At 39.4% G+C, this 15,886-nt stretch overlaps 1 protein-coding gene across 1 annotated transcript in view; it reads left to right on the plus strand.

Annotated features, from left to right (window-relative positions):
* Nucleotides 1–5,342, plus strand: part of SH3GL2 (SH3 domain containing GRB2 like 2, endophilin A1) — an 89,029-nt gene extending 83,687 nt beyond the window's left edge. Inside the window, exons 8-9 of the mRNA XM_026043856.1 lie at nucleotides 1,498–1,628; nucleotides 3,955–5,342. Coding sequence (XP_025899641.1) covers nucleotides 1,498–1,628; nucleotides 3,955–4,154 — 331 coding nt within the window. The 3' untranslated portion in view covers nucleotides 4,155–5,342. The remainder of the gene's footprint in view (nucleotides 1–1,497; nucleotides 1,629–3,954) is intronic.
* Nucleotides 5,343–15,886: the final 10,544 nt, after the last annotated feature.

Raw genomic sequence — 15,886 nt, forward strand, 5'->3', positions numbered from 1 at the left:
ATGTTTCATTGGTATTTTCTAATGTCAGTAGTATATATGTAGTTTCTGGAGCACTGGATCTTTCAGCATTTATTTTCTCTGAACACATAGACTTTAAGACTCATTCAGTTTTAATTTTTAACCTTCTCTGTCCATGGAAACCACACTTGTTTTGGCAAGTAGGCTGTCCAGCAAGCTGTTTTTGGCTGAGGTTTTCAGCCCAGCCGAAAGAGCTCTAAGAATGATTTTCAGAGCTTTCCAAGTGAACACTGCAAAATCACTTACTGTACAGAAGTAAATATCAATACAATCCATCTTGGGAACAGGTGGATTGTATCTTAGTCAAGAAGTTATGCCATAAAGTGAACAGGTCTCTCTCTGCTACCAATTTCCTTTTCTGTAATGTCCACAATAGGCTTTGACTCAATTCAGTTCATTCTTTGCCTATTTGAAACGTCTGCTAAATTGCCAATATTTTCACTTTATGTAAATTGCTAGTCACCATACTACTAGCTTTTCATATTACTCAGTCCACTTCTGTAGCTTGGCTGACAACAAAGCCTTTTCATTTAAATTTCTTTTGTCACCTCTGTTTTTTTTTAGTCTAAGGKCCAAATGACTACTACCAATTATATAGTGGATGGTGAGGAAATTCTTGTTGCCAGAACTGAAACCACCCAAGTTAGAAGCTAATAATAGTTCAATAGTAGTTCAGTTTCAGTAGTTCAAATCAAAATATGTACTTTGTGTTACCAAGAACAAGTCTGGGGCCAATCTATAGCAGGTTAGAGAAGATAAGCCATTAAAACACTGAGGTCATTACTCATGTGTTCTTCCCAGTCTGATGATAGAAATTTAAGTGGAAACTACTGAATATAAGCTACCGTGAATCTGAAAATGGACCTCTTGCTAGGAATTTTAGGTTTCACAGTTTGGAAAACAAATTCAGAGGACTGATGCATAATTTTTTAATTTGAGAGTCAAGCAAACTGGAGCTGTACACTTTTATGCAATAAGCACTCCAAATAAATTGTCTGCAGCTGAAAATCAATACCTTCCCACACAGTCTGCTCACAAAATGACAGCAATTGGAATCAGTGCTCAGTAAACAGTTGTCATGCATAGCAGCAAAATGGCATGTTACAATCAAGGTAAAAATGGAGAGAGAGGTGTTTGTATAACCCTTCTCCAAGCATTGTGAAAAACATGTTACAAATATGTTTTGTCCACTAGAAGCCTCTCATTACTATTAGACAAAAATAAACTAGACAAAATGCCAATTCTTAGGAAAAAATAAAAATGATTAATCTCATGACACAGTCAACTCCCACTTCTGCTGTTGTTGTTGTTAATTTAAACTAATCTTACAAGTAAAATTTACTCCATATGCCCAAACTTGTTCACTCTATCTGCTAAGTGGTCATGAACCCCAAAGCCTTGGAAGTTTAAGTATTTGGTGTCTCTCATCCATCAACCAGAAGTTACACTTGATGTTGAACTTCCTTTATGTTTTGGCAGAATAAAGGAGGCATCATCTCAACCCAGGAGAGAATACCAGCCCAAACCTCGTATGAGCCTGGATTTTACTACTGGTGAAAATACTCAGCACAATGGAGGTATATCCCATGCCACAACACCCAAACCATCAGGTAAATATAATGGCAATATGGCCAAATTAAAGTCTTACTGAAGCTTTGCTACAATAGAGAAGTTCTGCACTTCCTGTCAGAGTTGAGGTTTTCCACAAGTGAGGAAAAATGAGCATGAGGACAGTATAGGTGAGATATGTTTAAACTGATTGTATTGATTCCAATGGTCCAACAGAAAATCACATTACAGAAATTCTTATAAGTGTTCACATACTGAGGTATGAGAGCATGATGGATCTTCCACTGCTATAAACCGTTAGCCTTGGATCAGCAATTGTTTCAGTCCTAAAAGCTCAAAGAAATGTTGCTAAATTCACCTTCAAATACAAATATTGGCAAAATGAGCACTTAAAAAGTCCCCAAAACAACTGAATGCTWTCCATAAAAATGTAGAAGCCTGCCTTGTCCCCCAAGCCCTGCTCTTTGTTATCCTGCCCTTTAAGGCCACAGCACTAGCAGCCTAGAAGTGAAAACAAGTGAAAACAAAAGTGAAGCCAAAGAAGAGAAGTATAAGCAAGGTGAAAAATGCATATGACCATACATAATCACTTGAAGATGTGTTTGTTTCATATCATCATTTATTAAGAAAGCCTTATTATTTGTTTCTCACAGTCATGGTCTTTTATCGCACGTTATGATAAGGACTGCCATTGCTGTGGACCTTGTCATCGTGTGTTCCAGTTGACCTCAGTATAACTCCCAGCAAAATACACCTTGCAGGATTAAATATTTTTCACTAAATCTTTAAGCAGTATTTCCTTCCTTCCCATCACATCCCGATGTGCATGCTTGACATTTTGCCAGCTGTAGTTTGGAACAGTATCTCCATTTGACTTGGCACCTGTGTCTAAAACAGTCTTGTGCAGCCTTGTAACTGCTGAACAACCTTCCCACCATAAGGATGTGGAGGGATGAAGGGGATACAGTGCAGATTCCTTCTGCATGAGCATAGCTCGTGACTTGCTTGTTAAAGCTCTCACTGTCAGGCCACCAGCAATTTTCTTCAGTCTTTTTTTGGTAGTGTCATTAGCACTGATTAGTAGACCAGTGGCAATAGATACTGATGCTCACACATCTCTTAAGTACTCATGTTTTCATCGTCAGAGAGACTGGGATTCAGCATTTTCTTCAAATGGATTTTTCTCTTGTGAAGTGCACATCAGTGGTTCCAGAGAAACTCTTTCTTCTTTGAAAATTCATTAGTTATAGTCTGGGCCTGGTATGTTCAAACTGGATGGCTTACTAAGTATTTAGCTTACTAAGACTTACTTTTCATAATTAAGTCATCTAAGCTTCAGTAAGTCTTAGTAGTGAGAAAACCAAAGAGGCTTTTTAAGTTTAGTGATGCGGGAAAATAGTTTTCATGGCACATAAGGTATGTCCTCTCCTTTTTTTTTTTTTCCTTATTTTCATTCTTGCAGTGAAACAAATTGTGCCTGATATGGAAAAAGAAAAATGGAAGCATGATTCACTACAGAACTTTAGAAATTAATTCTGATATTTGAAATACTCTATTGACATCTTCACAAAAATAGTTCAACCATTAATAATTTTGATTATGGTAGAGATATGTTCAGGGAGAAAATATTTATTAATTTCATATAAACTAGGATAGTCTGCTAGMTACTAATAACTTACACAAATGTTTATTATCCATCCAGATGATTAGTGTCAGATCTTCATGATTCAGCTTTACTGGGTGATTGACCTATATTGGAAAGTTTTCCATTTAAACTGTCTTTGGAGTCTATTCTAGTGCCCATACAATTACCAAGAGTTTTTCCTTAAAAGGGTCTTTGGAAACACCATATTAGGAAAAAAAAAAAAAAGGATTATGAGCATTTGGATCTATTTACACTACAATTGAACTAATAACATTTCCGAACAGTAGCACAGTTATGCCTTCCCTGCTAAAATGCCCCTTGCTCTACTGATGTGAGCTACACAAGCACAACATCTCTGTGCTAGTACAGCTGGAAATACATTAAAGCTTTTGCTTCATTTTGTGTGCTTTGTAAACTCACCAGAGAAACATGAGATCCCAAGGTGATTGTAGCAGTACTTTTAAGTAAGGGCTTGACTGTAGCTTGGTACTTTTGGGATACTTAGACATTTAAAGGCAGAGTCACACATCAAAATTCAAAGCTATGAAAAGCTGTTATCTATCTTCTAATTCAGTTTTGCATTGCACATTTAGATCTTACCAAAGGACTGAAATAATAGTTTGGGTTATAATGGAGTGGCAAAATCTGTGGTAGATATAAGAAGATACCTGTAATAGATGATGTTTTTAAGTATATTGTTTCTTTGTGTTTCCTCTCTGTAGGTGTTCATATGGATCAGCCATGCTGCCGAGCTCTTTATGATTTTGAACCAGAAAATGAAGGGGAGCTGGGATTTAAAGAGGGTGATATCATCACCCTGACTAACCAGATTGATGAAAATTGGTATGAAGGCATGCTTAATGGCCAGTCAGGTTTCTTCCCTATCAATTATGTCGATATTCTAGTTCCTTTGCCCAATTAGGATGGCTGATTCACCTCCTCGTTGACCCAAATAGTTGTGTTGGTACCACTGCTTTCAGAATGCTGCTTCTTACACCTCACAAGTGCGAATTGCAGTGGTTAGAGTCATTGAGTCCCGCTGAGCATCTTTGGTTTACGTGTTGTCATACTACGTAGTGGTGATGCGTGATATCTTCTGAGCCACCACAAGGTGGGTTAGCTCATGTGGCCATGCCAGCCTGGTGGTAGCCAGAGCCATTGCTGATGTGAAACTGGAAAGATGATGGCAAGCAGAACTTGGTGAAGTAGTAGAAAGTGATGGCGATATTGTGAAGATAGTGCCTATCACCACTATATTACTTTTCAGTCTTAGTTCTCTGTAAAAAGAGGGAAAAGTTCTTGCCATTCTTCCTCATGATAAGGTTCATACAGGTCTAGAATTGCCTAAACAGCATTGTGTCTTTTGAACAAAACAGCTTGGGAGCCTGTGCTGGTCTCACAGAGGCAGTGTAAATGTAGGGTCTCTGGTTCCTCAGAAAGTAAACCACTGTACTGTATCCTGCAGATCTCTGCTCATTTTTGTATTCTTTATTATTATTAAAAGGCCTGTTTCCATCTATAAGTAAGCTGTAAATCATAAAAGGTGAGTCCTGTAGTAAAAAGCTTGAACTACAACCACATGAATTTTTCCTTTAGCATCTCAGAGCATGATTAACAAAAAGTCAGTAGCAGAGCAGATCAGGGAATAAAGCTGGCATAAATGTTACCTGTTTCTTGTCAAGTTCTAGCACAACATCACGCTCCCTAAGCACCAGATACTCTTTGTAAACACATTTATTGGGGATAAAAATAACCTACCAAATACAACCCTTATTTTTTTTCTGTGTACCACGTGTTCTTTGAACATCATTTGTGCATATTCTGCCCTCAATGAGGACTAAATAAAATTACTTTCTTTTTGTGTTGCGCAATTAAAGACATGTGGCTATATATGCAAAAACGTTTCCTGGATGTTTAGTTCGTTTATTTTCTTCTTTCCTGTAATTTGTGTGTAGAGTGTGGTGCCTAGCTTCTCGGCATTATTTTGGTAAAAATTGTAAGAGTTCCCTTAGTTTAGGTATTCAGAGTTCTATTTATCTAAATTGTACAGACTCTTTGAGAGGTTTAATGTGCTGCTTTGGCTGTGCCACTTTAGTACTGGATGATGTGACATGACAACAATTCCCTACTGCTTAATGTATAAACTATATCTTGGAAAGTATTGATATTTCAAATAAATAATGATGAATGGATAGCTAGAACAATGTTGTGATTTATTATTTTATTGCTTTCAAATAATCTATGTAACAAACAATTTTATTTCAGAAATTACATTCCTCAGACCTGAACTGCAAAATTAGGAAAATACAATATTTTTCTTAACATTATCATATCCAGACTTGCTTCTGTCACTCAAATCCCATACTTAYAATCGCCTCAATAAACAGAGTAAACTGAACACTGAGCATTTTAAATTAAGGTCATAATGGCCTTTATGTATGTGCAATCTTGGGGTTGCCTCATGCTCATCTTTGAAGAGTGMTTGAATTCATAGCCCAAATAGTAAATCTTTACAACATGGTAAGTTACAATTTCTCTTTTCTTTTGTATTATGTAACATTCTATTTCATATTAGAATGAATAATAATTTCATTTGTAATAATCTTACTGTTTACATATCTAAGAGATATATCTCAATGCATGTCTCATGCATCTGGAAAGTGATTGCCTCATATACAACACACATTACTTTTGCTTCTCATTACAGTTCTGGCGTAAATCCCAGATTTGGCCTCCAAATAAATTTCTGCCCATGACTGAAATTAATCTATTTCAAACTTAGGTGATTGTGTTATTGGTAAATTAWTCACTTCAGTGGGTGCATCATTGGTGGTAAAAAACAGGATCTGGCAACAGATTAACACTATTTCCAGGTTAACAGGATYGCCAGGTTAACAGGATCTGACGATTACAAATAATGCCACTGGAAGTCAGAATCTGATACAGGCCTATTTTATGAAAGTGCTTTGGCGATCRTGCAACTTTTTATGCGATTTTTATGTGATACACATTTTTGTCCCCTTACCCTTCACTGTCAAGGGACCTTTTTATAAGGAATGGGGAAATGCCTTATCTTTTAATAAAAGGACCCAGAAAAAAATGCAAAACATAGTCTAAGTAATATCTACTATATGTCCATATTTGATGACATAGGCCTAGGCCTAYGGATTTGCAGGGTGGTGCTTCTCTGCTTTCTGTGTCTGGTAGGAAAATCCTGAGGAAGGTTTTATACCTTAGGCAATCAGATCAAAACCTGCTTTGGCCAAGACAGGGCTTGAGAGAGTCTCACTCAGGGCCAACAGCTGATGTTTGCACCCAACATTTCAGGGACTGGTTGAGAGAGGGGTGGCCCAGGGACTGAAAAAAATCAGGGGTTGCTTTTTTTGCATCTCTAATAATTCAGAGCTCTGCTTGCAGAGCTATATGACTACTCACTCCCTGAAGAAAATAAGATATTTCATTGGTGGAGGCAACATCCTGTTGTCACCAGTGGGCTTGCTGTTTCTGCTATCCTGCATTCTCATGTGTTTTCAGAACATATGGTTCAGCTGGTTTTCAGAAACATTTCTAAAATGTGATACTGGTACCTAATTAATAAATTTGGCCATAGAACTGCAGTGTATGGTGATCCTTACATGAAGAAATTTAAGTATCTTCTATCACTGAGCCTTCAGCTGTGGGGTGTATCTGAATGTGCTTTTCTTTTTTTCTTTTTTCTTTTTTTTTTTTTGTCCAATAAACCTTGAGAATACATGGAGCTTATATCTTCTCACATTATTGTCTTCTAACGCAAAAAGCCCTAGCAGTCTCTATAACAATACTGGATTTAGATAAATCGCTGGTGGTGAGCAACTGAACAGGGCTGCATGTAAGGTACAGGCCAGGTTGATCTGGGAAAGGAGCATATCCATCACACATGTTCCGGGCTTGCCACTTGCATAGGCAGAGGAAAATGCCTAGATTTGAAAAGGGTTTGTGGGGCACCATGACAGTGGGTCTTCTACTTAGGGATAAAAGCAGGGTTTGCTTGGGATGGGCAAATGAAGCAACAAATTAAGGCATGCTCCAGGTCCCACAATCGGCACAGCATATAATGCTGTTTTTCATTCTCTCCTGCTTGCTTGTAGGTTCTCTTGATTACTTCTGTCCCAAAAGGAGGTATTATTAACATAATTTATTTGCTTGTATTTGAGTTTCCTTATTCCTGAGGCTTTCTTAAACATTACTTGCAATGATTCTCCACTGGCATTATGATGTGAATTTACTGCTTGGCTCACTTGACTTAAAGGAGGGGGTTGTCAGAGATGAATGTGAGATCTTTTTCTCCTGGGAGTTCAGTATGCTAGGTAAGCTCTCAGGTTCTGAGCAACTAGGAAAATTTTTCTTTCTACTGATTCTAATGAATGCACTTGGCCTTATTCAGATGTTCATTATGCAACATATTTTGGTTATTTCTGCTTGCTGCCAGTGCTTCTGGCTAGACTGAGAATTTTAAACTGCTGAGATTGCAAGGATGTAACAGTGAACAAAGGTTATAAAATACATGTTCTTAAAATCTTGTATATATTTTGGCTTGTTCTTTTCTGGCATTTTCTTGCCATTTTCTGTAATGCACTAGTAGGATGGGTATGTAAAAGTATATATAAAAATATATAAAATCTCAAACTTTCTAGATGTTCTGAAATTGTATATGCATTTTTTAATCCTTACACTCTTAGCACTCTAAGGTAAGGTCTGGAATTTCCAGTGGGTACAGCTGGAAAACCTTACATTCCTAGCACTCTTTCCTCAGAGATTCAAATGAACCTTTGAAGTTCAAGTGTCAAGATACAGTGTTGCACATAATAAATCTTAAGTGAAATAGTAAAGACGTTAGTTAATGAGCCTCACACTGAGCATCCACTTAAGTTGACCAATAGTGCCTAATAGTGGAAAATTTAATCAAGGCATCTTCTGCCATTGTTCTTGCAAACAACAGGTGGCCTTGCTCAGCCCAGTTTTAGGCATGAAGCTTTGTTACTCTTCTCTTTTTGAAGCATGCCATCTCAAGAAAATGTGCCAATTTCCCASCTATATGTAAGCTAGCACACTGATGACTCCCACTGAGTGACTCCCACTGCTTGTGGGAGACGGCAAGCAAAAGAAAGCAGCAGCCACTTTAAATCTAAGTGTTTAAAAACAGTTATTAGAAATACTTAATTTGAAAAGGTCACCACAGGCATCTGATTGCAAAAGTTACCTAGGTGTTTGACTGGTTTCTGAGAAGCTTATGCACTCATTAGGGACTTTTAGCTTACTTTTCTTATGAAAAGGCTACTTGAGATCACCCAAAGTTACATTAATTACAGCATTTCAGTGCTCCTGACTCGTAGCTGTGGTATCTTCATAATCAGTTTTAATGCAGTATAACTCTTAATGCAGTGTAACTGTGCTCACCTAGGTGAGTAGACAGATCTGTTCAGACTCACAGAATGTTTGAAGTTGGAAGGGATGGTCTAGTGACCATCTAGTCAAACTCCCCTGCTCACCTAAAACTCCTTGCTCACATTCTCATTCAGGCATATATTGACTATATCCAATGAAGGAGACTCCACAGCCTCTCTGGGTAGCCTTTTCAAAAGCTTTAGCATCCTCACAGTGAAGAAGTTCTTTCTCATAGGGAGAGAGAATTTCCTTTGTTTCAGTTTGTACCCATTACCCTTTGTCCTGTYGCTGGCCACCACCAAGGAGAGTTTGGCCCCATCCTCTTTACATTCTCAATTTACATTCTCCCCTCTCAATCTTCTCTTCTCTAGAATAAACAGACCCTGCTCGTTTAGTCTTTCTTCATACAATAGATGTCGATGAGGGTTCTGTCAGCTTCAGCTCCCTCTTGGCCAGATTGCTGACTTTGCTTGATTTTATTTTCTGCTGTTTGAAAAGGCAGAAAAGGCTTGTAATGGGGAAAAAATACAGATTTAAAAGCACTTCCTAACCAGAGATGGTGTTCTAAGTGGCATTAGCAGTTACATATGTCTTGCAGATTATCTTTGAAACTCTTAATTAACAAGTTCCTGCACTTAATCTAACCTGAAATCCCAGATGGGGGTGTTACACTCGTATTTACTGTTAGAGAAGAGTAGTCCCATTAAAATGGAAAAGGTGCTGATCAGAAATCATGATAACTAGGGAATTGGCCATACCAACKGCCATGTTTTGTGCACCAAACCCAGACACTTGGCTCCCCTCCCAGGCTCTTCCAGAATGCACTAACCTCTTCCCCTAGTAAAGCAGGGTGCATGTAAAAGCTTATGTGGGCAACTAAGCTGTGTGTTTCTAGGCCAGGAAAAGCTTTCTCTGGYAGAAATATCTCATGATCTTTGCTGCGTTTGTGCTGTTCATGGCTGCAAGGCTCACGAGGGAGAAGAGTCTTCTGAGTACAAAACCAGCTGCACAGAATGGTAAAGCTAAAATACACTCAAAAGCAAAATGTCTAGGGAAAGGGAAAACAGGTAGTGGAGGAATAAGAAAGATGGAGAAGTTGTAGAGCAATAGGTGCTTGTTGGGTCAAGACATTATATGAAAAGACGATGGGAAATAGGAAAAGATCCCTGCATGGAAGGACTTGGCAGTCCTGGTAGACCACAAGGTGACCATGAGCAAGCAATGTGYCCTTGTGGCCAAGAAGTCCAATGGTCTCCAGGGTGCTGCCAACAGGTTGAGGGAAGTGATTCTGTCCCTCTGCTCCGCCCTGGTGAGGCCGCACCTGGARAGCTCCATCCAGTACTGAACTCCCCAGTGTAAGATAGACATGCAGCTTCTGGAGAGAGTCCAGCACAGGCTACTTAAATGATTAAGGGACCCGAGCATCTCTTATATGAGAAGAGGTTGAGAGAGCTAAGCCTTTTGGAGAAGGTTGGTGGTGATGGGGAGATCTTATCCATGTGTGTAGATATCTGAAGGGAGAGTGCGAAGTAACCCCTTTCAGTAGTGCCCAGAGATAGGATGACAACAGGCCCAAGAAGCCCCACCTGAACAAAGAAAGAAATYTATTTGCTGTGAGCATTACTGAGCATTGACACCGTTTGCCCAAAGAGTCCGTGGAGTTTCCATCCTTGGAAACGGAAGACATCTGGATAGATTCCTAAGCAATACCTTTTAGGGCTGTAGTAGATGTTCTCCAGAGGTCTCTCTGGCTTCACCATCCTGTGATAGGATGTACTCCCCATCTAGGTCAGGAAGACGATGGTGAGCTAGAGGCTCCAGGAGCTCACAGCCCAGGCCAGCAGCTGTAAGCATGCAAGTTCTCCATCCGCTTCTCTGACAATGGTGTGGTGTACTCCCCAGATTACTCTTCCAAGTTGTGTAAAACACACCTGAGCAGCTCATAAGCATACCCAGTGCACAATGAGACACCTTAATGCAACCTGAGCTGTGGATAGCAGCTCTGCCAGAGCCTGCTGGAGGGGCTGGGACACATCAAAGCCATGATGCGCTCATTCCTGATGTGGACCAGCCTAGGGGGGCTCATTCCTGCTCCTTCACCCTGCAAAATGAARACCCTGCAATGCAGGGCGTATTGGTGGATCCAGGGAGGCATCCCACATTGCCCTCCTATGGAAGAGTTCCTGACACACATGAAACCCGGATGCTCTCGCTGGAGGCTGCGATCTGGACTCTGCTGCTTCTCTAGCAGGAACAGGTTTGGCAGTCTTCTGCGAGGATATCACTACACTATGTCAACTACATAACAAGCTAATACACTAGCTTTTTAGGTCTATAGAAAATCCTCTCTGTGTTGTTCTTAATTAGATATTTTGGCTYTGTGCATTTGATCTTGATTTTCTGTAGAACTTAAAACTACCGGTAAGTAYATTTCACAGTGGGTTTCTTCATTTATATTCTATGTAGTCAAAAACTCGGAAACACCAGGGCAAAACTGAATAACACTTTATACCACTGTCCACAACAATGTGCACGATACGTAGTCTAACATTTAAAGTGAATCTTTGTAGTTTAGAAGAACAAAATTATTATTGCATCTTTCATGTTCAAATMTTGTAAAATAACATCCTGTTTTCTGAGGTTTGAGCTTTCTGACATCTAAATAACTCATCTCCTTTCTTTCTGCTAAAAGCAGAACTATTATTTATTTAATCTAATATCTTGTCCCTTAAAAGTATTTTGAAATGTGTCAATGTGTCAATGAAATCGCAGAGGAAGAACTGAATTCTCAACATTATTATCTGTATGTATTTCTATTGTACTCATCCTTATATGAAGCTGACCAAGTTCTCCTAAACTATCTGGCTATCAGTGGCCTAATTCTTACATTTTGAGAAGCCTGAAATCTATCTCTATGTTACTTTTTTCAAAATTTTCTCTGAGTCAAAGGAAAACTTATGTTTGGAAAGATGTCTGAAGAGCTAGGCCAAACCTCTACCCAAAGGAGATTGCTGAGAGCTGTATCTTAAACATCTCTGAGGGTGAAGATCCCACAAAGCTTTTTGGCAGAGTGGTAGAACATTCTTAGTTTCTACTGAAATTACGAAAGTTAAAATGTTGTAAAAACTAGCAGGTAGCTGCTATGCCTTAAAATACATAGAGGTCCAGAGACCTTTTGTGACTAATGCATTGGCTGTCTCCAAAGCTTTGATGTTATGTGTAGTGAAATGGAGACTGTGTAGTTATGACTCTGTATACAAACACCTAGGATTACGATGACAGACAGCAGGAAGCACTTGCAAGGTGCTGAGGCAACTAATGGTATGAACTTTGTGTGATTACACTATTTGCACGAGTTATTTGCAGAGTTATTTGAACAAGGTGAATTCCACAAATAGCTTGGCTGGAATTCAAGGATTTTACATACACTGAAAGTGGTCATGTCTAGGGTTTGATTTCTCAAAGTGCACAATGAGTTGACCCTTAGCCTGGTGCTGATTACATTTTTTTATTTGTATGATTCCTCAAGGGTCTGCATTTCTTATCCACAAGCACTGAAGTCTTAGCAAACCCTATCTGTGAGCTTTTACAATTAATCACTTTGATAGTCCCCTTCTAGTACTGCAACCAGAACTCAGTCCAGTGTGCAGTTTCAGATTTTCTTAAATTATACTAGGGACTGATGGGTGATTTTTTTATTTTTTTTTAGCACTCAGCAAAAAGTTTATCACTAATTTGAGCTGGACACTTTTTATCCCCCTTCTGTCTGGGCCATGCAGCAGCTGACTGAGTTGCTGGGAAACAGCCACATAGCCAATGTTTCTCCAATAATATACAAAGCATTGCATGTCCCCAGCTTTAGACCAGGTATCCTGCTCTGGGCGAGACTCTTCAGAACCACAGTTATCCTCTTCTACCTCTTGAGAGGTGCTGAGTAATAAATACTTGCAGAACAACCAGGGAACTGGAGAATACTCAGAGGGGAAAAAAAAAAAATCCCATAAAACAGGCAGAAGCAACTCACTGCCACCTCACAGGTGCCATAATGTAAGCATGAACCATCAGGAAAAAAGATGAATACTTGGTTTTCTTACGCATCAGCAATGATGCCTGAAGGAAGCAACGTGTAGCACTGTTTTGTTTGGCCTGGAAGTCTAGCAGACTTGCCAGAAAACAGGGTTTTCCCACCACCAAGGTCCCTCTAAAGCTAAGCTTCAAGGCTCTTCTATCTACAGTCCCAGGATGGGGCTCCTTCTTGGTTTGGTTTCCAATGTTGTCACAGATTTGTTGCCAGAAACTAGGCAGTGCATTTAGGGTTAGTTCTCTTTAGTTTACTTCTCAGTTGACAATAATTCACTATTCCACAGAGCTGAGAAGAATATACATTGATGTGCATAAAGCACTTAGAATGGACTGCCGTAGCATTAGATTTGATGATGTTGCTTTGAAGAAAAATCTATTTAATTTACTCTGTACAACTATTATATTAATCCAAGAAGCCAAAACTTCGACATTTACCTAAAGCCAGAAATTTCTGAAACAAGTGTTACCTCAGCCCATTTTAAGTACATGACATGATTAAGTACATGATTAAGTACATGATTAAGCATTAACACTCCAACCTCCAGTGTGAAAACGGAATTATGTGAAGGCATCCTTCAGTATGGATGATATCTAGCAAGTAGAGATAGCACATTAAATGTGCTGTAGTTTTGTGCTGTAGTTTTGTAGGTAGATGTCAGGAAGTCATTAAGCTATGAAGTTACCTGCAGATGTTCTTCTCTGCACCTTTATGTCAGAGTGCCTACCAAATAACTGTACAAATACTGACAAGAGTAGCTATCTTTGTTCATCTTCTTGGTCTGCACAAGTAAGAAATACTCTCTTCAGCTTACACATTTTTATTTTGCTTATGTGTAAAGGGAGTTCCTGGGACTGCCAATCGCTCCCAGTTCTTGGTGCCCAAAGAGGTGGGCCCAGTAAGTCTTTGCTCTTACTGCCCTTATTGCAGTATGAAAGAATAGGGAAAAAACAAGCCTACTAAACTGGCTTGTAATGCTGTGCACGTTCTTCTAACAACWTCCATGGAGCAAAGCTGGAGGTGCATCCTGGCTTTTGGAAATGCTTTGTGTCCCCTGYGTGGGACACTCCTCGCTGAAGGTCTCCTGCAGCCACATCTAAAGGGGCATTTCCATTTCATGCAGAAAGCCCCTCACCTGGTGTCTAATGTGAAGAGCTCCCTCCATACAGCTCCCTCCCCCAGACTTAATGAAAACCAGAAGCCTCATTTTGTCACTGCCCTAGGGGACCTGCAGCAGGGAAGAAATTCCTGCTGGAGTGAGTTTCACAATCCCTGCTGAGCTTGTAATCTCCCAGGAGCTTCATAAAATGTAATAGGACATGCTTTGTTTCTATTTTCACACCCTGGAAAGCATGTTTTCAATTGGTGCCGCATAATGTCTCGGCAGCTTTGCTGCTATATTGATGTGGTTTGCTCCACCGCGCAGGCAGCAGCCACTGGAGAAGCCAGTCAATTTCTTCAGGCTGTGTAGAGCAAATGCTGCCACCACCTTTTCAGTACGTGTGGGAGGGACCCAAATCTGTTTTTAACTAGTCCAGCATGCTTCAAATCAAATGCAGCTGAAAATCTTATGTTGTATTTTGGCCTATGTCTCCTGCCTGGCTGCAAATATTTTAATTTTGTTATTGTTCAGGCTGGATRTTGTGAGCCAGCAGAGGGCACTCTGGCACTTTTTAATATTAGCTGTAAAATAGTATGTTTTGTTTGTGAAATTTGAAGTTTTAGAAAGTACTGTTAGCAAAAGCAGAGATTCTTCCAGATAGGCTTACTGTGTAAAGTTAACTGTGAAAGTTCAGAAAACACGCTTTCTTATTTCCATCCAAACTTGAACATTTAAGCAAAAAAATAAATTTTGAAAATTGTTAGAGCGTATCCTATCTACGTTCATACATTGTGTAATATGGATTTCTTTTTTAAAATGCAGATCTTCAGAGGTAGTTAATCAATCCCATCTAAGGGTTGAAAATCCCAGTAAAACAGTAGAATAACACCCGTACAATCACATAATCCATCTGTCCTGAATAAAGTTATTTTTAGCTGTCTGCTAGCTACAGATCCTTCCAGCACAAAGCTTTATAATTTCAGTCAGGCACACACATGCTTGGAAGTAGCTTTTTCTCCCTTCCCTCACTCCCTCCCCTGTGTAATAACAAAATTGCAGATGCTCACCTTCAGAAATATTAGAAAAAATCAGAACAGCTTCTGAAAATGTTCCTCCAAGCACAAACAATTCATCATGAAATACATCTGTCAATCTTTACCTAGAAGGAGATTTTTCACTTATTTGGGGCCAAACTATTTCAGGGAAGGTATTACAATATGAATGTTTTGACAGTTCATAGCATATTTCATTTGAAGTTCCCCAGATACTTCATGTATGTTAACTGAGTTCTTTCGTGTAGCAGAATCTTTTATTATATTCATTCTACATATGGACCCTTGAGGCATGATTATCACAAGCCTTTTCCAATAGGTATCTGAAGCAGCTGTCTCAGTGTCTAAGCTGTGCTTCTGTAGGTTTAAGGAAACTAAAAATGTCTCASTATTTAATTAACAACAAGCACTAGAAACATGACAATAAGGACCAGAAAAGTGTTTTCAGGAACAGAGAGAGGTTCTCAAAACCTAGATTTATTCATTTTTGTAAACTGTTAAGTAAAGAAAGGTCCTGTTGAAATGTTGAAACAAGAGATTTGCAGCCTTAAAAAAATAGTTCATTAGAAAACTCACTTCGCGCACAAAAGAAGAATAATCTGATGTGGTATGGAGTCAGGAAACAAAAGCAGCACCTTGCCAAAGGTGCCCTGTTTGGTACCACCAGGAATCTGTGCTGATACCATCCACAGTGATAGTGCTTTCTAAAATGCATCTATTTCCAGGCTTAAGGAGTCTTGCTCTTACTGGGCTGAGATAGTGAACAGGGAAAAGGAAGAAGGGACAGAAGATATTTTGAGGACTGGTTGAGGCAGTGAGCCTAAGCCTGGAAAAAGAGGTGGATCGGGGCAAGGGTATGTCACACATGCGCTGCAGCACTGTTGTGGTGGGCCAGGAACATCAGGGCTCTTCGCTTAATATCGCATAAATGTCAGTCAGTACCCAACATATTCTCAGTCCTAGCTGCTATTTTGACCCCATATAATAAGCCTAAT

Source organism: Nothoprocta perdicaria, unplaced genomic scaffold (assembly GCF_003342845.1).
Source record: "Nothoprocta perdicaria isolate Ctin4 unplaced genomic scaffold, notPer1 scaffold_104, whole genome shotgun sequence".
In the NCBI taxonomy this organism is placed as follows: domain Eukaryota; kingdom Metazoa; phylum Chordata; class Aves; order Tinamiformes; family Tinamidae; genus Nothoprocta; species Nothoprocta perdicaria.